Source organism: Aspergillus heteromorphus (genome assembly GCF_003184545.1).
Source record: "Aspergillus heteromorphus CBS 117.55 chromosome Unknown BO70scaffold_31, whole genome shotgun sequence".
Classification (NCBI taxonomy): domain Eukaryota; kingdom Fungi; phylum Ascomycota; class Eurotiomycetes; order Eurotiales; family Aspergillaceae; genus Aspergillus; species Aspergillus heteromorphus.
In genome coordinates, this window is record NW_020290436.1 from 311,874 (window position 1) to 339,032 (window position 27,159).

Genomic DNA, 27,159 nt, shown 5'->3' on the forward strand with positions numbered 1-27,159 from the left:
ATATTCTAGTCTATGGAGATTGAAGATTGGAGACTACGTAGTATCTAGGTATCGGAGGAATTGTGTCCTTACCTAGTCTCCGTCCCTTTCCCCCTCCCCCTGGGCCCCTGCATATATCCCGGTTTACTAGCTGGTAGTTAGGGCTATTGGGCGCGGAACCACCTACTCAAGTAAGTCCTAAGTAGATAGTTTAGGGCCATAGCCTAGATGCCCTGCTGCTAAGTCCGTGGTCTAGATATAAGCTTGAAAAAAAAAATAACACGGCATGGAATCCGCTTTCCAAGTTTTCCACACGAGAGGGACGTTAAATGCTTATCCGGTTGGGGATGATCTTACGTACTGTCGTCGTACCAGGCTTCTCCAATTTCATTTATGCTATCTACTATAAGTATAATGTATATTGTGTCCCGTATCGGCAATCTAGAGACACGGTGGTTACTGTTTAGTGCCTAGTGCTATCTATCTAACTGTGTAAGTAGGCGTAGATGCAGACGCAGACGAGGACGGAGATTAAGACGTCCTGTTGTGTCTGTGCGTTGTTTCAAGTTATGGATGTGAATGTTGGTTTGGATTTGGAGTCACTATCTGTCTATCTATCTATCGATTCTACATAGTAAGTAAGTACATAGCACGGTCTTTACCGTAGGTAGATGATGGTGTGTCCGGCCAGTTGGGTTTCAAATCCATACTTAGAATCACTTATAGAGTTACGATAGGGTTTTAAGACCCATTAATTAGGGTGACTGTGTATGCGGATGATGCATTGGCGCATTATTGTTGTCGACCTTGGGAGGGGGTTAAGCTGGTTGGTTGGCTGGCTACTTAACTGCAGGATTGATGTCCTGGTTTGTCTCGGTATATGACTGCTGTTATTTACTTGGATGTTGCAAAGGTTCTTTGATGTTCAGGGCAGAACCCTGACTTTCGATGTCATTGGTGCAGTTGATCGATCTTCTGATCTTCTTCGCATGCATGCGGAGATTCATATAAAGAATAAAAAATAATAAAAGTGTTGATCGCTGCTGGGTTGTTTTGGTCGATGCGATCGTCGATATTCATGTCATAGAATAATTTTGCTTTTGGATACATATATATATATCATCTTGCTCATCAATTGGGAATGGCACTCTTCATGTTGCTGAAGGATGTATTTAAATCAGCGTTTTTGCGCGCAGGCCGTCACACTTAGGTGGTAAAAATGTTTATTGTTCTGTGGTGGAGGTACGATGCTTCCATATTGTTATTTATTTATCTAGTTATTGACATATATCTTCAAATTTGGCCATGTTTCGCCGCGGCTGATAGATCTCCACAGGGCATGCAAGGCGCTGAGTGGATCGTCGGCCCCGAATCCCTTCTGTAGCCAGATTCAAGGGCGACAGCTAATGTCAGCAACCTTTCACTACAGGGTCTTTCTTCAACACCAAGACATCTTGAACAATAAGCAGATGCCACTAAGGCAATATTGATGTATCTATCTGGGTATCGAGTGTGACGCAGTTGGTTCACCATCGGGGATTATAAAACAGTTTTCCAAGTAAGAGGGAAGGAACTCCAATGCAGCAACAGATCATATCAACCAAGCCCCAGTACCGTACAGCTCTCGCAAACAAACAAAGAAACACACCCCAAACTCCAGTATTGTGCAAGTCTAGCAGGAAGCAGCCCCCCTCCAGGTTCCTCTCGAAAATCCGCTGCAACAGTGAAATATTGTCATCCACCATGTCGCATTGGGAAGCGTGTAGTTGATAACACGAGGAAGAACCCCCTCAGCACACTTAATGCTCCTCTTCACCTGTACTCCCGTCCCTCCTACACGTTATCTGTCAGCATCCGCAACCAATAATCCTATACTCCGGGTGGCAGGTGTTTCACGTACGGGATATACTTGACCCCCGAATCTTCCAAACCGGAAATGATCTCGTCGGGAAGCTGCACCAGAAAGAAGATCAATTCGTCAGCCGAAACGTTCCCTGGCTCGGGTCCAATGGGAGGAGATGGGTAAGCTCACCGAGCCCGTCACCTTCACCGCATACGTCCCCGGGACATAGCTATCCAGTCGCTGCCACCGAGCCACCCAGCTAGTGGCAGGATCCCGGAGTGTCACCAGGCCCTCGAAGACCTGGGAGGTGCATTCTTGGATGGCGTCGTTGCTGCCGCGGAGGCGGAGGACGTTGTCGCAGTTGGGGCAGCCTTCGCGCATGAATTTCTGGGTCGGAGATGAGAGTTAGCCGGGAGATCCAGAGTCGGAAGCCATCGACGGCATAGCTAATGAGATCAACACTCACGCTGTGCAGTTGGACGAGGGAGCAGACCATGCAGGCGCGGAGGGTGCGCTGCTGGCTGGGTGCGACGTAGTAGGACATGAGGGGAGGAGGGGGGGGGAGAATCGGCACACTGGATAGAGAGAGGGAGGAGAGAGAAGAAAGGGAGAAGGAAGAGGAAGAGGGTGAGTCCGGGGGATCTCTTGTCTCTTGCCTGAAGAGATGGATGGGTGGTTGGAGAGGCGGAGTTGAGACGGAAGAGAGGCTTCTCGAACAAATGCCAAGCCCCGGAGAAAACCAACCCAGCAGAACAACCGCCGCCGCATCCAGCAGTCCAGCAGCATCACTCGTGTGCCTCGTTCGGCTTCTTTCTCTACCGCAACTCTCCCCTCCCTCCACTTCCATTCCGACTCTGGTCCCTCTGCCCGTCCCTGTGCGCCGGTGTGGTCGGTCCTTGCGCCCTCGTGCCCTCGTGCTCTCGTGCCCTCCTACCAAAACCCCCTCCCGTCTCTCGCCTCGCCTCCTCGCCTTTCCTCCCCCGCCGATGGCTTCCTCCGATGTTGAGGCCGCCACTGCCCTCAAGGTGCAGGGCAACAAGGCCTTCGCCCAGCATGACTGGCCTACCGCCATAGAGTTCTACACCAGCGCGATTGAGAAGTACGATCAGGAGCCCTCGTTCTTCTGCAACCGGGCCCAGGTATGTCGCGGCGACCCGTCGAGGTGGGGATGGATGTCTGGATGCTTGGATACTGATGCAGGGGACCCTGTAGGCGCACATCAAACTTGAGGCCTATGGCTTTGCGATTGCCGACGCCACCAAGGCGTTGGACCTCGACTCCAACTATGTCAAGGTTCGTCCCTCTGCCAAGGCTCCTGACGCGATGCGATCATGCTCTAAGGATGATTACCATATAGGCCTACTGGCGACGAGCCCTGGCGAACTCCGCCATTCTTCACTACAAGGATGCCTTGAAGGACTTCAGGGCTGTGATCCGGAGAGAACCCAACAACCGGGACGCGAAGCTAAAGCTGACCGAGTGCGAGAAGCTCGTCCGTCGGCTGGAGTTCGAGAAGGCCATCGAGGTCAGCGACCCCCCGTCTGCGTTTGAGAGCCTGGATATCGATTCGATGGCGGTGGAACCCAGCTATGATGGTGTGCCGCTGGAAAAGGAAATGACGCAGGAGTTTATCGACGACATGATCGAACGGTTCAAGAACGGCAAGAAGATCCCGCGGAAGTACGTCTTCCAAATAATCAAGGCTGTCAAGGACATCGTCTATGCGGAGCCGACGATGGTGGAGATTGGCGTGGATCAGGGTCACAGGCTGACGGTGTGCGGTGACACGCATGGTGAGGCTCGTTCTGCTTGATCCGTTTGGCGGGTGCTGATGTTTGATTTTCAGGTCAATTCTTCGATCTGCTGGAAATTTTCCGCTTGAACGGATTCCCTAGCGACACCCACGCCTACCTCTTCAACGGCGACTTTGTGGACCGTGGGTCATGGTCGACGGAGATTGCCCTGCTCCTCTACGCATACAAGTGGCTGCGGCCCAACGGCATCTTCCTGAACCGCGGTAACCACGAGACGGACGACATGAACAAGGTGTACGGGTTCGAAGGCGAGTGCAAGGCCAAGTACAACGAGACGGTGTTCAAGGTCTTCTCCGAATCCTTCTCCGCTCTGCCGCTGGCTACCTTGATCGGCAACAAGTTCCTGGTCCTCCATGGCGGTCTGTTCTCGGACGACAACACCACCCTGGCCGACATCCGCAAGTTGAACCGCCACAATCAGCGCCAGCCCGGCCAGCAGGGCTTGATGATGGAGATGCTCTGGACTGACCCGCAGACCGAGCCCGGTCGCGGACCCAGCAAGCGCGGTGTTGGCCTCCAGTTTGGCCCGGATGTCACCAAGCGTTTCTGTGAAAGGAACGGCCTGGAGGCTATCATCCGCTCGCACGAGGTCCGCATGGATGGTTACGAAGTCGAGCACGATGGCCGGTGTATCACCGTCTTCTCTGCTCCCAAGTACTGCGACACGACGGAGAACAAGGGAGCCTTCATCAAGATCGGTCCCGAGCTCAAGCTGGAGTACCAGGTCTTTGAGGCCGTTCCCCACCCGGACATTAAGCCGATGGTAAGCCCGATCACTCTTCCTCCCGACAGATTGAAACACGGAAAACAGGACTAACTCTCCTCGTAGGCTTATGCGCAGAGCTCTTTGATGTCTATGATGTGAGATGATCTCGTCTGTTTTGGAGGCGTTCAATTGGGGGGAATTGGGAGCGAGACGAACCTCGCCGATCTGCCGGAATAGAGAGCCTCTCTGGCTTGGGAGGGAGATGCTGGGGGTACCTTGGGAAATACAGCACGAGGGCGATGTATCTATTGACTGACTACTGACTGATTGACGACGACGATCTTGAGGACTCTTTGCATAGCGGAATGGCCAAATATCTCTCCACCCCAATCTTGCATTTCTCCTTCCTTGTATTATGGCGTTGGATTGGCTGTAGGACAGCTGTGAATTCTTAGGGCTTTCTCAGGACCGATTTGCTTCTGTTTTGTTTTGTTTTGTTTTTTTTTTTTTTTTTATAAATTCTCATAGTATAGTGGAAGCATAGGCATTATTAGACAGACGACCCGATTCGAGGAATCTTGGCTGCCGAGCTGGCGATTTCCGACCGCGGCGAGAACGACCCCGCGATTTCTCTTCCATCTTCTCTCTCTCTCTCTCTCTCTTCCTTGCAATCCTCACTTCCTCTTCTCCCTTCTCTTCTCCCTTTTCTTCTCCCTTCTCTTCTCCCTTCTCTTCTCCCTTCTCTTCTCCCCTTTCCCACAGTAGTATCTCCATCCACCTCCCTCACCATGGAATACGACCCCAAGACCCGTGAGCCCCTCCGCCCCCTCATCCGGCGCCGCGACTAACCCCCCACCTTCCCCTCCGCCAGCGCAGTTCCTCACCTCCGACAAGTCCAGCTTCGCCTCCGTCTCCGCCCACGAGCGCTGGCCCGTTATCCTGGTGAGAACCCTCATTCCGACAAGGCTTAGCCATCGTTAGCTCGAGCTCACAGTGACCCCTCACAGACGGGTGCGATTGACGACTTGCATCGGACCGTCGGCAACGTGACCGATGACGACAAGCGCCAGGAAGGAAAAACCATCATCGAGAACCTCGCCAAGTTCAAGTATGAGCTGCAACACAACAGACAGTTGACGTGAGCATCCCGCTTTCCGGATATATATTGCGATAAAACCCAACAGTCATTGACGTTCTCCCCAACTAGTCCCCTCCCCGAAGACGGCCAGCCAGACATTGCGGAGTACAACAAGGAACTGGAGCAACGAGGAAACCCCTCATGGCACGATGTCTCATGGCTTTACTCAGAATGCTACCTCTGTGCGTGCAACTGATCCCTCTATGGGACCACCAGTGCTGACAGCACTCAGACCGACGTCTCAGCACCCTCTTTTCCCTCTCCAAGCACTGGAAGGGCTATGACGTGTTCGCGCGCCAGAAGCTGTCCACCTTCAAGTCCTCCCGTCCAGCCGTCCTCGAACTAGCTGCGCGATACAAAGAGCTTGCCGAGGAGGCGGAGAAGGGCAGCGGTGGTAAGAGCCCGGAACAGATCGAGCAGGGCGACCGCATCCTGTTTTCCGAGATGTGCGAGATCTGCCTCTGGGGTAACGCTACCGACCTCTCCCTCCTCACCTCCCTCACCTATGAGGACATCCAGAAACTCCAGGGATCGGAGGCCCGCAAGGCCTCGGAGAAGAATATTCTGGTCAACGACCTGAACGCCGCCTTCGACGTGCTCCACAAGGCCCGCCGCGAGCGCAAGTCCGAGGAACGCCGGGTCGACATCGTCCTCGACAACTCCGGCTTCGAACTCTTCGTCGACCTCATCCTCGCCGGCTACCTTCTCTCCGCCGGCCTCGCCACCACCGTCGTGCTCCACCCCAAGCTCATTCCCTGGTTCGTTTCGGACGTCACACCCCCCGACTTCGCGGCCCTCATCAGTGCCCTTTCCGACGCCCAGGGCTTCTACTCTGCCCCCGATGACACAGGCAAGACACACGCCCCTCTCTCGGAGAAGGAAGTCTCCGAAGTAGGCTTCCTTTTCGAGCACTGGAGCCACCTCCACCAGGAAGGAAAGTTGATCATCCGTCCCCACACCTTCTGGACTACCCCGGGCTCTTACTGGCGTCTGCCGTATCAGGCACCGGACCTCTTCAATGACCTGAAAGAGAGCGAGCTGGTGCTGTTCAAGGGTGATCTGAACTACCGGAAGTTGACCAACGACGTAAGTCCTCAACCAACCCTCTCCCTTCTCGTTCCATGAACCATAGTAATAACACCCGTATCCGTTTAGGCCATGTGGGACCCCACTACCCCCTTCACAACCGCCATCGGGCCCCTAGGCCCCAACTCCGGCGTCCGCGTCATGGCCTTCCGGACCTGCAAGGCCGATGTCGTGGTTGGGCTTCCGGCCGGCGAGGACGAGAAACTCCGGCAGCTGCCTGGAGGTGGAGGTGACGAGGCCCGGAAGTGGGCGTGGAGTGGGAAGTGGGCCGTTGTATCGTTTTGCGATGGCCGGGCCTGAATCCGACAGAGTAGAGTAGATGTGGACGGGTCATAGTAGGGGATATAGACGATCATATAGATTTGGTGTGGATAAAAAGGGTTCATAGATGGATAGGACTGAGGTGATACTTTCTAATTTAGGGTAATTGAGACGACGCAGTTGATCAGATTACAGCTTCAAAGAATGCTAGCGGTAGTATAGCAGTAGTACTTCGGTAACATCATCCATTCAGGGTATAGGTAATCGGTAGTAGGAGGTAGACACAACGACCACCTGGACTACCATCAGCAGCATCCATTCATCCATATCCATCCATCCATCCATTCATCCACACATACTCAGCACACCACAAAACAACACAACACTAAGACTAAGAACTAGAGACTAAAGATTACGTATGAGCAAGCGGCAATCACAACAAGCTAAAGTAGCGCGGTGACAGTAACAAAGACAGAGACAAAAGAGACGAGACAAGACAAGACAATACATGCCCAGACCAGACTGACCAGACCAATCCACCAAGCGAGGAACCGACAAGAGAAACATATAAAAGATAATCCATGCCATGCCATGTCAATGATACTATATGGATGCAGGGACCTGACCCGCCCTGTACCTAACCAACCAACCAACCACCACGCCCGAGCCTAAAAGAAAAGTACGAACGAGGCCTGAAACCGAATATCATATCATATCACATCCATTGCGTATAAAAAGAGAAAAAAAAAATCAAGGCCAATCGATAGGTGGGAAATAAGACGAGTGGGGTGAGTGGTTAATCGAGAACCGTCAACGGTTGACTCGTATACGACTTTATATTCTCCTTGCCTTTGCGCGAGTCATCTTTGCGTTGCTTGAGACGGGCCTGGGCCTGGATTTTCCGGTCCATGGGGAGGGAGTCTCGGTGCACGACGGCGGCGAGACTTTGTTTTCGCTTGGCGCGGTCGAGGGCGTGCGAGTCCGGGAGGGTGGAGACCGCGTCGAGAGTGTATTTGGAGGGGGAGCGGCGGGGACGGGGACGGGGGTGGCCGTGGCCGTGGACATGGCCATGATGGCTGTCGTCGAGATTGTTGGCGAGGTGGTGGGCGAGGGAGGTCATGGTTGTGGCGGGGGCGGTTGGGTTGGTTGAGGTGTAGAGGCTGCGGTAGCTCTCTGTGGCGTATTTCTGTTTGGGACGCGTGCGAGTGGTAGTAGTGGTGGTGGGTGGGAGGTTGTCAGGAGGCGGGGAGGGAGGCATGGTGGGTTCGTCCTGGTCGAGGTACCGGGATTGAGGGGGTCTCAGGGATTCGCCGAGATAGGCGAGCTGGTGTTCGTCGGTGATGCCCATGGCTTTCATGGCTCGTTTCAGGTCCAGGTCCCCTGTGCCAGTGCTGTATCTGGAGGTGTAGGAGCGGCGGTCCTTGGCGCGTGGGCTGGGGCTGGGAGGCTCATCGATGTCGGCTGTGTTTTCGTCTTCGAGATCTTTCCCAGGACTCGTTTGTCCGAAGTCGTGGACGTGGACTCCCGTGTATTGCTTGCGAGGGCTGTCGGAATAGCGCGTTCGAGCCTGTACGTGTGGGAGGCTTTCGATTGCCGTGAGTTTGATCTTGAGCTGGTCGATCTGCTCCTGCATGCGATGGCGCTCTTCGTTGAAAGACTCTTTCAGGTCCTCCTCATTCTCGCGGTGCTGCTGGGAGGCGGTTTTCAACCGTTCCCGGTATTCCTGGATGCGCGTCTCCAGTTTGGCTTCTCTCTGCTTGAGCTTAGCTTCCTTTTCCTTGCGCCGCCCTTCATATTTGCTCATCTCCTGCTTCACGCGAGCGAGGGTTTGTTTGAGAGACGCGTTCTCCTTCTGCAGCTCGGAGGCCTTCTGCTCGGAGCTGCGGGCGAGATCTTTGAGCTTGTTGAAGTCCGACTGCTGGAGCTTCATCTCCTCGATCTTGGCGGCTGCCTGTTCCAGTGCCTGCTGGGTCTTGTGAAGCTCCGGTGCTGTCTTTTCAGAAGCGGGTTCGCTTTCGGAGTGCTCGGCGATCTCATCGACTTCGTTGCCCACGACGCCGTGCCGTTCCAGTAGTCTGCGCAGGGTGCTGACCCGGTGTTTGTATTGTAGGGCTAATGCGGTCTGCTTGGTGAGGTCCTGCACCAGCTTCTCTTTATCCGCGTGGGCGCTCTCTCCGACCATGGTGGAGGCCAGCTGGGTCACATGGCGCTCCATCTCGGCGACCTTGATCTCTTCATCCTTCAGTTTGTCGGCCAGTCGCGAAGCCTCGTCGTCCTTCTTTTTGGCGTACGTCTTCGCGGCAGAGCGGTATTGGATGAGCTTCTTGATCTCCCAGGTGGTTTTTGTCCTGTAGTTGTCGAACTCGGCCTTCCAGTACTTACCGGACTGAGAGCGCGGCTCGTTCAAGTTGATGGTATCATCGTTGTCGTCGGGTTCCGTTGACGCGGTCTTGGATGCGAGTCCGGGCGGGGGGTTATGCCCGGCATCCTGCAGCGAGAAGAGCTCGGGGCCCTTGGAGGACCTGTCGCGCGAATCCATCAACGCCTGGGTGAGTTTGCTGCGAGGCTTGGATTTCCCGTCAGATGAGTTGGCGGACCACTGACTGCTGAAGTTGCTGGATGAGGAGGTGGGGGTGTTGGCGGGTTTCGTGGATGGTTGGTCGCGTTTGCGTTCGTTGTCGACGACGCTGTCGCCGAAAGATACGGTTTTGCGGCGGTTGGAGGCGGTGCCGGGGGTCACGAGGATGCTCTTTGTGGGGGAGGCCATCGCGTTCATGGTCAGGTCGGCGTCGTCGGGTTTCATGGCCTTGGGAGCATCTCTCGCGGTTCCGGCGGACGGCTTCAACACAAGGTTATCGCTCATGCGCTGATTGGCGAAGGGATTCGGGTTCTTTGTCTGGAGTGGCCGGTCGCTTGTTTGGTCGTCATCGGGGCCCGGGGTGCCGAACAGGGCGCTCTTGAAGGCGCGGATCGCAAACACGGGCGCGGGCGTCTCGGGCGGTTCTGCTGCCCTGGAGTTGTCTAAGGAAATCAAGGATAAACAAGTGAGCAAAACACGCCAGCACACGCAGTGGCCAGGGGTCAGGCCAGGGATCAGGTCAGGCCATCATTGGACCGCCGCTCGCTGGACGAAGGGCGCGCGCGCGGAAATGTAGGCAAATGGACTAGAGTGAGACACGCACCTGCGACCTGGTCTTCCTGCCCGGTGATCCACCCCAACATCGCGACGGGAGGGAAGAAATTTGCGTTCAGATTACCCAGGTGGACGAGAAGTGCATGGCACCAGCAGCAGCAGGTCACAGCAACGACACCATTGGCAGTGGGAGTGGTGGAGGGGGAATGGGGGGGGGGGGTTGACGTGGAGCGCTGTGCTTTGTTTACGGCCGCCCCAGGCGCCGCCCGGCCCCAAAGGCGGTCGGCGGAAAAACAACGGGGCGGGCGAGCGTCTCCATCTTTGGGCAGGCAATTCATGTTTCCATGACCGCTCTTTTACTGCGGTTCGACTCCGTCCGGACTATCTCTATCTTGATCTACTCTCTTCTTCCCTCCCTTCCCTTTCTCTCTCTCCCATTCCAACTTCTTATTATTTCCCACCACCCACCCACCTCAAATATGTCCCCGTCAGAGCTATAGAGGGCTGCAGCTTCGGCTGCAATCTTTGTCACCATCCTCCGTGACAAAGCTCATCGCAATCTGGGCGCAACTCTTTCCACACCGCCCACCCACCACGCCCCGCTATGCCTCACAAACAGAAGAAGAATTTCACCAATGCCCCAAAGATCGGCTCGCCCCGGGCGGAGAAGAAGCAGCACCAGCTCGTGCCTGACTCGCCGCCCTTTGCCGCCCCAGTCCTAGCCCCCACCAATTACCAGGAAATCCACCAGAATGAGGTCGAGGCCCTGCGTTCCATCTACGGCGATGACTTCGAGGAGGTGCAGCACAGGCGATCTGCCTGGCAGGTATGTCGATGGATTGGAGCTAATCCCGGAGTCTCACTGACCGGCTGTCAATCTAGCAATCGTCCGAGGTGGCCTTCAAGCTTCACCTACGAGCTTCCTCCAACCCAGAGGTCCACCTGGAATTGCTGGTCGAGTTGCCGACCACCTACCCCAAGACCTTCCCCAACCTGTCGGTGGAAAACCTTGAGGACCTCCGCCAAGGCGCTAGATCGAGAATCCAAGACATCCTGCGAACCAAGCCGAAGACCCTTCTGGGCTCCGAGATGATATACGAGCTGGCCGTGTCGATCCAAGATGTCCTCGAGGATGCCGCGGAGACACAGGCCCAGGACAAGGACCTTCCCAGTCTCGAGGAGGAGCGCATGGAACAGGAAGCCGCTGCCAACCAACGAGCAGAGCTGGAGCGACAGGAGGAACTTCGGAAACAGGAGGCGGCTACGGCGGAAGAGGAACGTGCTTTGCAGCAGCTCCTGGATGATAAGGCTAGGGAGCGGACGAAGGCGCGCCTGTCCCGACGCAAGAGTCGCACTCCCGGCCTGGATGCGAACGGCGACCCCGATGCTGCGGATAACATTCCCGGTGCAATCACCTTCGACCCTCCCCTGGCCATGACGGACGCGGATCAGAGCACATTGGTCTTCCGGGCTGTCTATGGGAAGTCACTACTCCAGAGTAGCCCAGCGAAGGAGACGTTCACCGTAAGACCAGTCGTCTCGGAGAGTCGATCCCATGCGCCTCTCCTGGTCCTGAAAGAAATCTCCCTCGACGAGAAGGGCGTTGAGCCCCTCCAGTTCCGAGAAAAGATGCGCTCCAGTGAGGACCGACTGGAAGGCCTGAAAAGGCTCCGACATCCGAATCTGGTGGACTTTGTTGGGTTCAAGATCTCCAGACCCTTGAATATGTATGATACCCAGGACAACATCTGGACAGTTTATGCTCTGGTCGAATATTCGAACAAGGGAACCCTGACGGAATTCTTGGATATCGTGGGAACCGTTCCTGTCGAGATACTGCGTAGCTGGACAATCCAACTCCTGGAAGCCCTGGAGTTTTACCACCGCAGTGGGTTTGTCCATGGGAACATCCATGGCGGTCGTATCCTCTTATTCAGAACCCCCACGGGCGGAACCATTGTCAAACTTCGGGCAGGCATCGAAGAAGCACTGCCCGACTCTCCCGCCAGCAAACGACTGCTGACGACATCAAAATCACCGTTCTGGTTGCCGCCAGAATTGACCCAGGGCACCGCACCGCTGACGATGAAGACTGACGTTTGGGACTTGGGTATCGTCTTCCTCCAGATGGGATTCGGCACGGATGTTCTGCAACGCTACACGTCTGCCAATGCGCTAATGAGCACTCTCGGCCTCTCAAGCTCTCTGCAAGACCTCCTGCATGAGTTCTTTAGGCCAGACCCGAAGAAGCGACCCACGGCGTTTCAACTGCAGCCATCGGAGTTTTTCCGTGTGGACTCGCCCTTGATCGCTCGCACAAGTGCCTCGAACTCGATCTCCCTGCCGAGGCGTCCGCGCCTCGATTCTCTGGGCGGCTTGCCCGCGTTCTCGCGGTACAACCAGGATTTTGATGAGGCAGGGCGATTGGGGAAAGGAGGGTTTGGTCAGGTTGTCAAGGCTAGGAATAAGCTTGATGGACGCTTCTACGCGGTGAAGAAAATCTGTCAGAAGTCTGCTTCTGCCCTCAAAGACACACTGTCAGAGATTATGCTGCTGTCCCGTCTGAATCATCCGTATGTAGTACGTTACTATACTGCGTGGATTGAGGAGGATTATGACTATGTAGACGAGGAAGCCATCTCCTCCACCGAAAGTGATATCTTCGCCAGCCGGGACACGCATGCCTATGACTATAGCACCGGAGGACTTGACTTCATTAGCTCCAGCGGTTACCCCAAGATTGAGTTCGGCTCAGACAGCGATGAGGATCACGATGGCACGGTGTCGAACCGGGACAAGGGCGATACGTCTGGGACATACGAGTCGGAGAGTGGCACTGGCCGAGAGCTCACTCGGATGCGGTCGGGCTCGCAGGGTAGGCCGGTGCTGACCACGCTCTTCATCCAGATGGAGTATTGTGAGAAGCACACTCTTCGCGACTTGATAAGGAATGGCCTCTACGACGATGTGGATCGGTCGTGGCGCTTGTTCCGGCAAATCCTGGACGGGTTGAGCCATATCCACGGCCACGGGATTATCCATCGTGATCTCAAGCCCGACAACATCTTCATTGATGTAGCCAACAACCCCCGCATCGGAGACTTCGGCCTAGCCACCAGTGGCCAGTTTACGACGGCCGTGCGCTCTTCCTCTGCCGCAGACTTTGAGGGCAACTTTACTCGGAGTTTGGGTACCACGTACTATGTCGCACCAGAAATGAAGTCTGGCTTGACAGGCAACTACAACGACAAAGTCGACATGTACTCCCTGGGAGTAATCTTCTTCGAAATGTGCCATGCCCTTCCCACCGGTATGGAGCGCGACCAGACTCTTCGAGCCATCAGAGAGCCGCAACATATCCTGCCGCTGACATTCCAGGATCCGGAAAAGGCGATCCAGGGCAGAATCATCGGGTCACTGCTGAGCCATAACCCCAGCGAACGCCCTTCCGCCTCGGAGCTTCTTCACGGCGGCCAGATTCCTCTGCAGGTCGAAGAAGAGACCTTCAGGCGCGCCATCATGCACCTACTTTCCGATCCCAACTCACCAGACTATAAGAAGATCCTGTCCGGGATTTTCTCGCAGTCACCGAAAAAGTTCGAAGACATCGCCTGGGACATGGACTCTCGCGGAACACCAGGAGCGAACGAACTGCTAGTCCAGGGGCTCGTCAAAGAGAGACTAACCTCGATCTTCCGCCGACACGGAGCCGTGGAAACGTCAAGGCAGATGCTGTTTCCCAGATCACAACATTACAATAACGGCGCCGTCAGGTTACTGGACTCTTCTGGCAATCTGCTCCAGCTGCCCTTCGATCTCACTATGCCAAACGCACGTGCGATCCCACGCCAGGATCCTTCGTTGGAGAAAACCTTTGCCTTTGGAACCGTCTACCGAGAGGTGCCGCACGGTGGCGAGCCCAGGACTCATAAGGAGGTGGACTTCGATATTGTATCCCATAATACCTTGGACCTGGCGTTAAAGGAGGCCGAGGTTATTAAGGTTATCGACGAAATTATTGAAGAGTTCCCCCCTCTCAGGTCGTCCCCGATGTGTTTCCTGGTCAATCACTCCGATCTGCTTCAGCTTATCATGGAATTTTGTCGGATTACTCCCTCTCAGATCCCCCGCGTCAAGGAGATTGTCAGCAAACTAAATGTCGGAAAGTGGACGATGCAAAAAATCAGGAGCGAGCTTCGCTCTCCCGCAATTGGTGTTGCCTCAACCTCGTTGGACGACCTTGCCCGGTTTGATTTCAGAGGTTTGTCTGTACCTGTCTTCTGGGTTGATGCATTTGACTAATTAGGGCCAGACTCCCCGAAGCAAGTTCAGAAACGCCTGCGGGTCATTATGCAGGGCACGCCGTTTGCTGAGCGGTTGGCGCCAATTTTTGCGCGCATCAACCTACTCGTCGCGTATCTCCAGAACTTCGATGTGAAACGGAAGGTTTACATGAACCCTCTGGGAAGTTTGAACGACAAGTTTTTCCGAGGCAGCGTCCTTTTCCAATGCGTCTTCGATAGTAAGCGGCGCGATGTCTTCGCAGCAGGTGGCCGATATGACTCGCTAGTCCAGGAATTCCGCCCCACGGTCTTGGCGAATCGCTCGCAGACCCATGCTGTGGGATTCAATCTCAGCTGGGACAGACTGAGCTCGTCCATGCTCGAGTATCTTAGAACCCCTGCTAAACCCTCCACAAAGCATTTAGAGATAGAGGCAGGAGCTTTCTGGAGGACAAGAAGGGTGAGCAGACTCCGCGCGGTCAGACATATTCAGATCACTAACAACTAGCAGTGCGACGTGCTCGTTGCGAGTTTCGATCCCACAGTGCTGCGCACGATGGGCATCAAGATTGTTCAAGATCTGTGGATGAATGATATCAGTGCAGAGCTAGCTGTGGACGCGTCGTCCTTGGAAGAGCTCCTGAACAAATATAGAGATGACAGCCATAGTTGGATTGTCATTGCGAAGCCGGACAGCCAGGAGAGAGGTTTCAAAGTCAAGAGTCTCTTCCCGAGGGAAGAATTCGACATTCGGAGCTCTGAACTGGTTTCCTGGCTTCGGAACGAGGTTCGTGCGCGCAACCAAAGGGAAGGCGGAGCGGATCCTCTGCGGCAGACTCGTCTACCCAGCCAGGCGGACCCAAGCCCTGGATTCGGCGAGCGGCTGAGCGATGTACGCATCCTGGTGCCCCAGCATCGAAGCAAGAAGTCCAACCGTAGGAACATTGTCGAGACGGGTATGTTCATCCCTTTGCCCGTATATACTTGTATGTCGCTAACCCCAGCCAGCACTGTTCCGATCCCGCGAGGTGGTCGAGGACGCACTGAATGGCCCGATCGCCGCCATCGATACTCGGGATGAGCTGCTCGAGGCCATCAGGGACACCCGTCTATCTGATCCGGAAAGCTGGCGCGCGGTCATTCAAAACGCCCCCCTCACCGAGCGAAAGTACCTCACTCAGGTGCATGAACTACTCCTAGATCTTGCCAACGAGGGCCGTGCGGGCGATGGCATGGAGGGCATCACGAACGCCTTTATATACAACTACCGCACAGGATCATGTATATACTACGATCTCGGATGTGGAAACGATAGGTGATCTACGAGAGATGTTTGACGTGAGATGTGTTTCCTTTGATTGTTGTATTTGCGGTGTCACAAATCTCCTCTTTTTTTTTTTTTTTTTATGTAACGAAGTATACCCACAACTATGCCATGCAGAGCGTGAATATTAGCCATGAATAGAAAAACCAATCACATAATGAAACCGAACCGACCAAATCTAAAGAAACATTTTCAGGTATCTCTGCTATTGTACACGCACAAATGCAAATCACTCGCTATCATCATCACTCCCATAACCCACCAGCGGCCCAGCAGCCTTCGGCGCCTGCTGCGTGGTGACATTGCCCCCAGCCAGACCCTGCAACGCCGCGACAGCAGAGCTCGAGAAGATCCCCCCGCCACCCCACTGCTGCGAAGCCACAGCAGACTCAGACGCAGGCTCAATCATCAACGGCTGCTCCGGAGCCTCAAGCTGCGCCGCCGCACCACCAGCACCCTCCAACTCCTTGGTGCGGGAAAACCACACCTCATCCGGCGGCTCATAGCCCTGCAGTCCATAAGTCCCCTCGATCTTCTTCCTCTTCCTCGCCTCGGGATCCCTGCCCTCCAGCTCGGCCACAAACTCCGCCGGCAAGGCCCTCCGCACCGCCTCAGCGGCCTGCTCCTCCAACCGTCTCGCCTCGCGCTTCTGCGCCAACGGATTCGGATCGACGGTTGCCCACCTCACATTGAGGATCTCCTGATGATCCAAACTCTGATGCGCCATGGCCTCCTTCGCAAACTGCGCATTCGCCTCATTACTATACGTCACGAACGCAACACCCCTCGACGTCAAAACCCTTGTACGATCCACCTGTCCCCACTCGGCAAAATGCCTCGCCACCACCTCCTCGATATCATCCGTAACATGAATCCTCCCCACATAGAGGGTGCGATTCTGCCGCATAAACGAGCCCACACCACCCATATCATCGCGGTAATCACTGAACTTGTCCCGCCCGAAGCAGTCCACGTTCGGATTAAACAGGTCGTGCAGTGTGGGCAGCCGGTGCAGGTACTCGCACTCGTAGCCGCGCGGACACACCCCCCGCGCGAAGAACAGGCAGAAGTAGGATCCGGGGACCTTGTCGGCGCGCGTGTAGCCCGTGTCTTTGGCGATGTTGCAGCGTGATACCGCCGCTTGTTTGCTGAGGTATTGGTTCTCGCGGTCGCCGCCGGCCCATTTGTTGAACCAGATGTTGAAGATAGAGCCGGTCTGGGGGGGCGGTTCGGATTTGATCGTTGCGGGGTCGACTTGGGGTCGCGCTGGGCGGCGCTTGCGCCGGATGATCTTTTTGGTTTTCTTTTCTGGGTTGGCGCCGTCGGTGTCGGCGGTGGTGGTGGTGAGGGCGGTTTCGGTGGGTTCGGCTGGGGGGGAGGCGGAGGCGTCGTTGTCGTCGGGAGGAGGGGATTGTTGTTCTGGCATTGTGGGGGAGGGTTGTGTGGGGATGGACGCCTCCGCGGGAGGGCTGACAGCTGTTGTGTCTGCCATGGCTGGTTTGAAGGGGAGAAGAGATGGGGATGTGAGAACGTTGAAGCGGAAGTGAAGGTGAAGTCGAAGTCGGCGGCGACAGGCTCGGAGATTAGGTAAGCGGGCGGTGCTTGGCGTCGCGAACGAGTTTGAGGCGATTCTCCCCCAGCACCGGATCTTGCGTCTGCCCGGCGATCACCTCGGTTTCGGCGGTGCTTTTTGTCTCGAGCTCAAGCCTGGAGATTTCTGAATCGGCGGGGAGGTCTAGAACCCGTTGCTTGGTTGTGTTGCTCCCTGTGTCTGTGAGGTCGAGTCCGCGGGGCTCCTAACCGTCAAGATGGTGAACATCACGGAGAAGATCAAAGAGTAGGTCTTGGTCTTGGGCTTGGGCTTGATCTGTTTTGTAAGACGAGAACATCTGGCTTACGTGCATTTTTCCGTGTGATAGGATTGAGGATGAGATGCGCAGGACGCAGAGTATGTATTCCTCCATCACATATAAAGTCTTTGATAACCCCGCCATGCTAACCGTGCGCAGAGAACAAGGCCACAGGTACGAGCTGCTGCCTCTTTTTAATTGTGTTGTAGTATCATTCTTTCTGATGCATCTTACTCTCTCCAGAGTATCATCTTGGTCTGCTGAAAGGGTAAGTAATCTTCGACCTCACCTCCCCTCTATCTACCCCGCCATATAGAAGAGCGTCCAAGTACTAACCCCCGCAGAAAACTCGCCCGACTACGAGCTCAGCTCCTTGAGCCCACGGGCGCCTCTGGTGGCGGAGGTGTGGGTTTCGATGTCAGCAAGGCCGGTGATGCGCGTGTTGCTCTGGTCGGTTTCCCGTCCGTCGGTAAATCGACCTTCCTGAGCAAGATCACCAAGACGAAGAGTGAGACGGCCGCCTACGCTTTCACCACTCTCACGGCCATCCCGGGTGTGCTCGAGTATGGGGGTGCGGAGATCCAGATTCTTGATCTTCCGGGTATCATTGAGGGTGCCGCGGAAGGAAAGGGACGAGGGCGACAGGTTATTTCTGCGGCGAAGGTTTGTTCCACCATCCCAAGTTTTTCGATTCGGTGTTGATCTCTCGTCTAGACAAGTGACCTCGTTCTGATGATTCTGGATGCCACGAAACGAGCCGAGCAGCGAGCCCTTCTCGAGGCGGAATTGGATGCTGTTGGCATCCGGCTGAATCGGGACCCCCCGTAAGCTTCCTTGGCTTGACGGATTTATGCTCGTCGAACTAACTCGGGGTTGCAGCAACATCTACCTCAAGCAGAAGAAGGCTGGTGGTATGAAAATTACTTTCCAAACGCCGCCCAAGTATCTCGACGAGAAGATGATCTATAATGTCCTCCGTGATTACAAGATGCTCAACTGTGAAGTCCTGGTTCGGGACGAATACGGTACGCCTATCCTTTCTGATCGTCTTATCGATGAAGAGTTCGACTGACAGACACCAAGCCACGATCGACGACTTCATCGACGTGGTCATGAAAGACCACCGGAAATACATCAGATGGTCAGCGCCCTCTCCCGACATTCTTTGTCTGAGCCACCACTGACCACATCCCAGTCTGTACGTCTACAACAAGATCGATGGCGTCAGTCTCGACTTCCTCGACCAACTAGCTCGCGAGCCGTACACCGCGGTCATGAGTTGCGAGCTGGACCTGGGAGTCGAGGACGTCGTGGAGCGCATCTGGAAGGAACTTCGGCTGATCCGGGTGTATACCAAGCGGTCAGTTTCCCCCCGAGGCTGGAATAGAAATCACCCGGTCTGCGAGCGTGCTAACTGTAGTGCAGGAAGGGAGAAGAGCCAGACTTCTCCGAGGCTCTGATCTGTCGGAGCAACTCGAGCATCGAGGACGTGTGCGACAACGTGCATCGGACGTTGAAGGACACCTTCAAGTACGCGATGGTGTGGGGGGCGAGTGCGAGACACGTTCCGCAGCGGGTGGGCTTGGGACATATTGTGGCCGACGAGGATGTGGTCTCGATTGTTGCGAAATAAACTAGATGGACGGACGCGTGTTTCATAGCCCAACCAACTCCTACTGTTCCTGTTCCTGTTCCTGTTCCTGTTCCGAATATCCTGCTGCCTCTGCTGTCCCACGGGATGCGGCCACCTGGTCTGACTGGCGGAGACGAAGCGAGAGGATGTGGTGTGGTTCTCCTCCATTCACCGTATGCCCATTAGGATATTATTTCCCAGGAGGAGGAGGAGGAGGAGGAGTAATCAATCCCTCGAAATAAATCTCCGACGGCGTAATACCAGAATCCACGCAGGGACGGGGCGGGATTCTCCGTGCAGAAAGAAGGCATGACGCGTCAAGAACCATCCAAAAAGCTTAGCCAAGGCCTAAACCCGTCCGGGGCAGGCGGCCAGGGAGATTCGCCCGAGGCCCCGAGCAAACTAGCTCCTGCCTATTTGGCTCGGCAATAACGGCCCTGGCCGGCAAAAACCTCATCCTTATGCTTTCCTCCTTCCTTCCCTCCCCTCCCCCAGTCCCCAGTTCTTCCCTCTTTCATCGCTCTCATAGGCCATCCCCCCCCACCCCCCCCAGGGTCAGGCCTGAAGATATTGAATAACAGGGTCACCAACTGCCCTAGGCCCTCTAGGTCTTACTGCCCCACGCATTTCCGACCCCCAACGCGTCACCCTCCTGCCATCTGGATGACCTGCCAATCCGCCAAGGACTGCGAGCGAGAGCCTGTCAGCCACTTACGGAGGTGACTGACTTGGCAGTGGGGTGGTCGGGGAATGATTGCGTTGTGTCTGTTACTAGGCACTGCGGAATCATGCAGGTCAGCAGGTCGTACCTGGCAGCTTGCAGCCTTTCCTGGTATAGTACTCCTTCCTCCTCGCTACGCAGGATGGACTTATTTTCCGCAATTTGCCGACGATTTCTGGCAAATTTGCAGGATTCGGGGAGTCAGAGCCACCACCATCACCACCACCACCGTTTGTCTATCTGGGCTGATTGATATTTTGATATAGCACATCTGGTGGCTTAGTCGGAGCGGCACGTCCTCCCCCACTTGAGCGACATATCATTGTGTGTGTGATAGATATATAGTCGCTGCTAAATAGGCTAGACTGGACGATGGGGAGATGCGCATTGATCGATCCACCCTGCTGTCCCATCCGCTTTACTTTCCGAATCACCTAATCCTGAATAACTTTATCCTGATGGGCCTCTACTCCAAATCACTCGGTTCGGCCTGAGGGGGTCTCTTGAGCTCGAACCTCTCGACTAACCCCAACTAACCGCTGCTAACTTTCAGGACTATACTCCAGAATGATGTGATCTGCACTTCCCAGCGAGCACCTTGATCCCGCGTCCGTTGAACGCGTACCTCCATTGTCACTCACCCAATCGCCTCTTTTCTTCCCGTCTTCTTCACGGCCCGCAGTCTCCGGCCCGTGGATATCCAATTCAGTTCTCCTTAATCTATTGTCGCAGAGGAGGCCGGCCAAGAGTTGCAGAGGTGCAGTGGGATGACGACGATGGCGGTGATAGTGAGATAGGACGGATGGCGACATGAACTAGAGCGCTGCGCGAGGAAGAGTATAAAAGCAGCCCTGAATTCACCCGGATTCCTTCTCTACTCAGCAGCCAGACCATTCCCTCTCATATCCACAGTCTCTCATTTGGATCCCTGATCCCTCTCGTTCATCATGCGCTCCAAGATGAGTCTCCTGGCCGCCACGGCCACTGTGTCTCTCGCTCAGGCCGCCAGCCTGGCCGACGTGTGTACCTCGACGTATGCCAGCGCGGCGGCCCCCATCAGCCCTCTGCTGGGCGTGACTGTCGACCAGTCCTCCGTCACGGCCAATGCTGTCTACAACTACACCTCTTCCGAGACGGCCTTCTGGACCGCCGCCACCTTCGACTTCTGCAATGTCACCCTGTCCTACACCCACGATGGCCTGGATGACACCGTCCTGCTGGAGTTCTGGCTCCCCGCCCCGTCCGACTTCCAGAACCGCTGGTTGTCCACCGGTGGTTTCGGCTACGCCATCAACGGCAACAGTGCCGACTTGCCCGGTGGTGTCATGTACGGTGCTGCCTCTGGCCAGACCGATGGTGGTTTCGGCGGTTTCTCCGTCGAATTCGACGACGTCTACCTGCTGGCCAACGGCACCGCGGACCGTGAGGCCCTGTACATGTTCGGATACCAGGCCCACCATGAGCTGAGCGTTATCGGCAAGGCCTTCACCAAGAGCTTCTTCAACCTCACCAGCTCTGGCGACAAGCTCTACGCCTACTACCAGGGTTGCTCCGAAGGCGGCCGTGAAGGCTGGTCCCAGGTCCAGCGCTACGGCGAGGAGTGGGATGGTGCTGTGATCGGCGCCCCTGCCATCCGCTACGGCCAGCAGCAGCCCAATCACCTGTTCCCTGGTCTGGTCGAGCAGACTATGGGCTACTTCCCTCCTCCCTGCGAGCTCGAGAAGATCAACAACCTGACCATTGCCGCCTGTGACGAGCTTGACGGCAAGAAGGACGGCGTTGTCTCCCGTACCGATCTCTGCAAGCTGCACTTCGACGTCAACTCCACCATCGGCGAGCCCTACTACTGCGCCGCGGAGACCACCACCACCGTCCTGAAGAAGCGTCTGTCCACCAGCAACACCACCCCGGCCCAGAACGGCACCGTCAGCAAGGCCGGTGCCGCCGTTGCCGCCGCCATCCTCGACGGCCTGCACACCCTGGACGGCAAGCGCGCCTACATCTGGTACCAGCCCTCCGCCACCTTTGACGACGCCGCGACCCAATACAACTCCGAGACCGACTCCTGGGAGCTCGACATCACCTCTCTTGGCGGAGAATGGGTGACCAAGTGGCTTGAACTGGTCGACCTCGACAACCTCTCCACCTTGGACAACGTCACCTACGATGTGATGAAGGACTGGATGGAGCTGGGCTGGCAACGCTACGAAGACGTCCTGCAGACGACCTGGCCCGACCTGACCCCCTTCTACAGCGCCGGCGGCAAGGTTCTCCATGTCCACGGTGAATCCGATCCCAGTATCCCCACGGGCTCCTCGGTGCACTACCACGAAGCCGTCCGCCAGCAGATGTACCCCTCTCTCTCATTCAACGAGTCGTCCGAGGCCCTGAACGACTGGAACCGTCTCTACCTCGTCCCCGGCGCTGCCCACTGCACCTACAGCAGCGACCAGCCCAACGGCGGCTGGCCCCAGACCACCCTGCTCACCCTGATCGACTGGGTCGAGAACGGCGACAAGCCCGATCTCCTCAACGCCACCGTCCAGGAGGGCTCCAACATCGGCCAGCAGCAGAAGCTCTGCCCCTGGCCTCACCGCCCCCTCTTCGTCAACAACGGCACCGAGTTGACCTGCGTCTTCGATGAGGAGTCCTACCAGACCTGGGTCTACGACTTCGACGCCTACAACCTCCCTCTGTACTAAGCGGAGCTGTCCATAATTGGGCTTCCCGCTGTGAGTGGATACATTGCGTCGTGCAGGATGGGTTCCTCAACTCTCCTTGGCGCGCTATTCTGTTTGTACATATGTATATGTGTCTTTAGTCATACAATGTTTATAGTATCGTATCGGATGTGAATATCAACCAACCAACTCGTTTCTTTCTTGAATTCGATCCTGTTTTCTCTTTGTAAATTGCTTCCTTCTTTTTTTCCACTTCGCCAGTAGGTAAATAGATAACTATCTATCTAGACAAACCACACTCGGCTAAAATCGGCTAGCTGGCGCCACTACCCTGTGAATAAATTAACTGCACACCAAAATCATCCTAGGGATAGTATAGTATGGTATAGTATAGTATAATATATCCCACCACTCTCCGCAAGGCTACTAGCCTTGTTTTTATTCTTATCCTTATTTTTTATCCTCTCTCTCTCTCTTCGAAATCTGAAGCGGGAAATTGATGTCTAATAGATTGATAGATTGATAGATAGATAGATAGATAGATAGGCGGGCGTCTTCCGCCTGCTATATGAAAAGATCACTAACGAGCAAAGTAGCCAGTATCTATAGTAGATACTCGGTAGATAGCCATGGTATGATACATATCAGCCTAGCCCTGAGCTAATGCAGCCTTGCACAATTACGTCGCAGACGCCGCGGCACGTCCTACCTTAATAATGGTAAGTAATAGTAACTAAGTAATAATAACAATGATAATAATAAATTGGTTAATATGAGGATCGCCATAGCACACCTTAACCCGAAACCGGAAATACCGATACAGGCTTAGGCTCAGACTTAGGCTTAGGCTTCGGGTTATATTGATTAATGAATATTAATTAAATCAGCCCTAACTACCTAACGTGCCCGATTGCTTGGTAATGGGTGTATTTTCTCTTCTTCCCCCAAAACCTATTATCGCCGGTTGAGTAATTATCCACATTCTTTTTTTTTTTTTTTTTTTTTTTTTTCGTCTTATGTTTATTCACCAGTGTCTAGTATAAATTCTATGATCTAACCTGCTTTCGTTTCAGTTTTTCCATAATCTTCTATCTACCCACCTTGACCTAGATACTTTACTTGACTTGACTTGACTTTATTATTAGAGGGTGAGTTTCCACTGTCGAAATCATCGTACTCATTTAAATATACTGAGAAGTGTGGTGATGTGAGTGTAGGTGCTTTGTATAGTACATTCTTAACTTGAACAAAGACTATATTTTTTTACTTTCTAGTATAGATGTAAACCTGAAAAATGAAAGGTTTTCGGACGGTATAGTATAGGGGACTTACTTATTGACTTTTTCTTCCAATTGATACCAACTGGGTCTATGAGTTTAACAATGAATGGATGTTATCTAAGAGTTATCTAAAAGTTATCTAAAAGTTATCTAAGAGTTGCGTTGTGTTGTGTTGTACATGAATAGTACTAGCTGTGATGGTTTTAGTCCTGTGGCAGTTGTATCTATGTATGTAGTACTTATGTAGTATATATATGTATGGAAGTAGGTACTTTAGGCTCCCCTCTTAACCTTTTCCAAGTAAGTACATGTAATACTACCACAGTACCACCACTAGTAGGTATATAGATAGATCCTCCAACCAGGGAGATTATTTAATTGCCGAAATTCGTAGTAAAGAAAAAGAAGACCAGGCTCGTCGGCTGCACTCAGCCCATGACCATGACCATGCCATTGTAACTCTGATGATGGAATTCTCTACATTCTTTGTTGTTTCCCTATTTCTTTCTACCTGTTCCTGCCCTGGTGGTTCTTTTCCCTAGACTCCGACTGAGATTGTTCTATATATAGTATATATATATATATATATATACCAGGCTCTGGTTATCAGATCAGGTCAGATCAGGTCAAGCCAGTCTACAGCGTACAGTGGGAATGGTATGTGAGCATGGGGTACTGATTGCTCATTTATACCTGATGGGGGCACTGCTACCTGCCACCTGGCTTGGGGGGGGAGGGAGGGAGTAGCTGGGATGGGCCGGGGGTGGGATGAGAGTAATGGGTCAACGGGGAAAGTTGAGGGGATCGGAGATGGAGACAGACTGCGATCCGATGAGATGACCATGTGTTTGGGGGCAATAGGATGTGCTGCGGTGTTGGATGGATATAGATGAACTAATCCAAAAGGGACTGCCAATTGCTACGAAATACAAAGTACATGGAGAAAGTGTTTGTTGAAGAAGTCATAAATATATTCCCGATGCAAAATGTACCCAAACTATTAACATAAACCAAACCAATTCATATACAAACCGAGGGAATCCAGCCAAGCCCAAACCAAGACTCCAGTTCCAAGTGACATGCCTTTAAGCGGCAGCGGCGGCGGCAGCAGCCGCGGCGGCCACGTTCTGCATGCCGATGGTGGGCTGGACACCAACGCGCTCCTTGGCCAACAGGTCGACCAAGAGAGGGCTGGGCGCGCTCTCCCGGTTGGGGTAGAACGCCCGCTGGCTATCCTTGTACTTGCGCACGCTGTCAAGGTAGATGTCGAAGAGGTAGGACGAGTCGAGGGGACCGCCCTTAGCCTCGGGGTGGAACTGGGTGCTGAAGATGGGGCGAGTCTTGTGGATCATGCCTATTATTCAGAATTAGCAGCTGTTCAGATTACTAGCTTGGCAACAAAACTCACCCTCGTTGCTAGAATCGTTCAGGTTGACGAAGTAGGGCTTCCAGTCGGAAGGCAGGGTCGAAGCATCAACGGCATATCCGTGGTTCTGGCTGGTGATGTGGCAGCGTCCAGTAGTGGTGTCCAGCGCGGGGATGTTGTGCGCGCGGTTACCATACTTGAGCTTGACGGTGCGAGCACCGTTGGCCAGGGCCAGGAGCTGGTGACCCAGGCAGATACCGAAGATGGGCACCTGGGAGGTCTCCATCAGGCGACGGAGGTGGTACACGGTGTCCTGGCAGTGAGTCGGGTCACCAGGGCCGTTGGAGATGAAAACACCATCGAAGTGGTGGGCGACCTTGTGGATGGGGTAGTCGAAGGGGAACACAGTGATGCTGGCTCCGCGGCTGACCAGGCTACGCAGGATGTTCTCCTTCACACCGCAGTCGAGCACGGCAACGTGACACTGGGGGTTGGGCGCACTGACGTGGAAAGGCGCCTTGGTGCTGACCTGGCGGACCAAGTGGATCTGTTCAGGATCGACGAAGGCCTCGTCCTGGTCGGCATCGTACTCCTCACCGACGGTGATACGAGCGAGGGAAGAACCCTGCTCACGGAGGTAGGTGACGATCGCACGGGTATCGACACCGGAGATGGCGGGGACACCCTCGCGGGCACACCACTCGCCGAGACTCTGGACAGCAGTCCAGTGGCTGTACTGCTCAGCCACGTCGGCGACGACGACACCGGCGGCCTGGAGGTTGGGGGACTCGAAGTACTTGAGCAGACCGTGCTGGTCCCTCTCAGCGGACGGCACACCGTAGTTACCGATCAGAGGCTGGGTGAAGACCAGGATCTGACCACGGTAGGACGGGTCGGTCAAGGACTCGGGGTATCCCACAAGGGAGGTGGTGAAGACGGCTTCACCCGAGATGGTGGAGCGGGCTCCGAAGGACTTGCCGTGGAAGATAGGACCGTCTCGGATCGTAAAGGTGGCCCGTTCAGTGGCGGGACGCTGCTGGCGAACCGTGGCCATGAAACGGGACTGGACAGAAGCGTTCACGGAAGGGAAGGCGGAGGCCCGGGCGGGCATTGCCTTGAAGAGTCGGGCAAACATTGTAGTTGATGTTTTTGATGTTTAGATACGGGAGAAGAAGCGGTTGTTGTAGTGTATGTTCAGAAGTTTCCGGAAGCTTTCCAGAGGTGGTCCGAGATGTAATCCTGTAGACGAATCCATCAGTATTGATTCAATTGCTCATGCAGGGGATGCTGGTGGCCAGCGTCTGGCCCCCAGATAGGCCCCGGGGGTGACGAGAGTGGCGGGGAGGGGAGGGGAAGGAGGGGGCTCAGCCATGTGAGAACGTACCTGAGAAGTGAAGACAGAAGGTGCCAAACGCATAAGCGCGACTGTGCTGTTACCAGTCACTAGAATTGAATTGAAAAAGGGTTAGGGGGGGGTAATGGATGTTTGTTTAGATAGACATTAATGAAGCTGGGGCTGGAGTGGATGGATGGGAGGAAGGGACACGGAGGGAAGAAGGGGAAAGGCGGGATTAAAAAGAAGGGGAGCGAGAAAAAGTGCGCTCGCCGGGCCGGTCGGAGGGCACGTGCCACGGGCTCACCGACTAGGCCTCCCGGCCAATGGGAGGGCGGCCATTGCACGCCCGCTATCGGACTGCCGGTTTGGGCGGTTATTCATTGCGGTGACTCACGCCCGCCACCGATACACTCCGCCGGACTCGGACGCTATCTGGCCAACTGCCTCGATCAGTCAATCGGCAGGGTTCCCTGGTCTTACTTTTGGATCGCTCACAATTCTCTATCTACGGGTCCAGCCTTCCAGCCTTCCAGAAGTCCAGATCTCAGCTGCAGTCTGCACACCGCACATTATCTTCAGTACTTACTCGCTAGAACACGTCCAGGAACGCGTTCCCCTCCAGCCCAGCAATATGGCTGTCCTTGACTCACAATCCATGGAACCCCCCACTTGATAACCCAGGGGGATACCGGGGCAGATCATCCCGGTGTCCTCCACTCCATTCC

General features: G+C 54.7%; 8 protein-coding genes across 8 annotated transcripts; 4 read left to right on the forward strand and 4 right to left on the reverse strand.

Annotated features, from left to right (window-relative positions):
• Positions 1–1,469: 1,469 nt before the first annotated feature.
• spt4 (transcription elongation factor SPT4) lies at positions 1,470–2,469 on the reverse strand. Its single transcript, XM_025544100.1, has 4 exons — positions 2,289–2,469; positions 2,012–2,209; positions 1,880–1,932; positions 1,470–1,812 (listed from the first exon to the last, which is right to left on the reverse strand). The coding sequence occupies exons 1-4, from the start codon at positions 2,364–2,366 to the stop codon at positions 1,779–1,781; spliced, it is 363 nt and encodes a 120-aa protein (XP_025395856.1). The 5' UTR covers positions 2,367–2,469; the 3' UTR covers positions 1,470–1,778.
• Positions 2,470–2,808: 339 nt separating this feature from the next.
• Positions 2,809–6,866, forward strand: BO70DRAFT_373966 (DUF89-domain-containing protein; the record flags this gene model as incomplete). The annotated part of the gene is made up of 9 exons (XM_025544945.1): positions 2,809–2,961; positions 3,035–3,115; positions 3,180–3,615; positions 3,669–4,399; positions 5,219–5,284; positions 5,350–5,480; positions 5,550–5,662; positions 5,713–6,566; positions 6,636–6,866. The coding sequence occupies 9 exons, from the start codon at positions 2,809–2,811 to the stop codon at positions 6,864–6,866; spliced, it is 2,796 nt and encodes a 931-aa protein (XP_025395857.1).
• Positions 6,867–7,623: 757 nt separating this feature from the next.
• On the reverse strand, positions 7,624–10,049 carry BO70DRAFT_299267 (uncharacterized protein; the record flags this gene model as incomplete). The annotated part of the gene is made up of 2 exons (XM_025539635.1): positions 7,624–9,848; positions 10,010–10,049. The coding sequence occupies 2 exons, from the start codon at positions 10,047–10,049 to the stop codon at positions 7,624–7,626; spliced, it is 2,265 nt and encodes a 754-aa protein (XP_025395858.1).
• A 368-nt stretch (positions 10,050–10,417) lies between these two features.
• Positions 10,418–15,562, forward strand: cpcC (putative protein kinase (Gcn2); the record flags this gene model as incomplete). The annotated part of the gene is made up of 5 exons (XM_025547390.1): positions 10,418–10,786; positions 10,843–14,221; positions 14,273–14,703; positions 14,755–15,199; positions 15,252–15,562. The coding sequence occupies exons 1-5, from the start codon at positions 10,565–10,567 to the stop codon at positions 15,560–15,562; spliced, it is 4,788 nt and encodes a 1,595-aa protein (XP_025395859.1). The 5' UTR covers positions 10,418–10,564.
• A 67-nt stretch (positions 15,563–15,629) lies between these two features.
• Positions 15,630–17,079, reverse strand: cwc2 (active spliceosome conformation promoter CWC2). The gene has a single exon (XM_025544101.1). The coding sequence runs from the start codon at positions 17,057–17,059 to the stop codon at positions 15,797–15,799; it is 1,263 nt and encodes a 420-aa protein (XP_025395860.1). The 5' UTR covers positions 17,060–17,079; the 3' UTR covers positions 15,630–15,796.
• Positions 17,080–17,227: 148 nt separating this feature from the next.
• On the forward strand, positions 17,228–19,277 carry BO70DRAFT_322163 (putative GTP binding protein (Gtp1)). Its single transcript, XM_025540543.1, has 10 exons — positions 17,228–17,404; positions 17,487–17,515; positions 17,577–17,591; positions 17,661–17,685; positions 17,762–18,080; positions 18,132–18,241; positions 18,297–18,442; positions 18,501–18,558; positions 18,613–18,777; positions 18,843–19,277. Exons 1-10 carry the CDS (start codon positions 17,376–17,378, stop codon positions 19,048–19,050), a joined length of 1,104 nt encoding a protein of 367 aa, XP_025395861.1. The 5' UTR covers positions 17,228–17,375; the 3' UTR covers positions 19,051–19,277.
• A 1,206-nt stretch (positions 19,278–20,483) lies between these two features.
• BO70DRAFT_365574 (tannase) lies at positions 20,484–22,630 on the forward strand. The gene has a single exon (XM_025544102.1). The coding sequence runs from the start codon at positions 20,719–20,721 to the stop codon at positions 22,471–22,473; it is 1,755 nt and encodes a 584-aa protein (XP_025395862.1). The 5' UTR covers positions 20,484–20,718; the 3' UTR covers positions 22,474–22,630.
• A 2,051-nt stretch (positions 22,631–24,681) lies between these two features.
• On the reverse strand, positions 24,682–26,638 carry cpa1 (carbamoyl-phosphate synthase (glutamine-hydrolyzing) CPA1). Its single transcript, XM_025544103.1, has 3 exons — positions 26,483–26,638; positions 25,141–26,337; positions 24,682–25,086 (listed from the first exon to the last, which is right to left on the reverse strand). The coding sequence occupies exons 2-3, from the start codon at positions 26,231–26,233 to the stop codon at positions 24,818–24,820; spliced, it is 1,362 nt and encodes a 453-aa protein (XP_025395863.1). The 5' UTR covers positions 26,234–26,337; positions 26,483–26,638; the 3' UTR covers positions 24,682–24,817.
• Between the last annotated feature and the right edge of the window lie 521 nt (positions 26,639–27,159).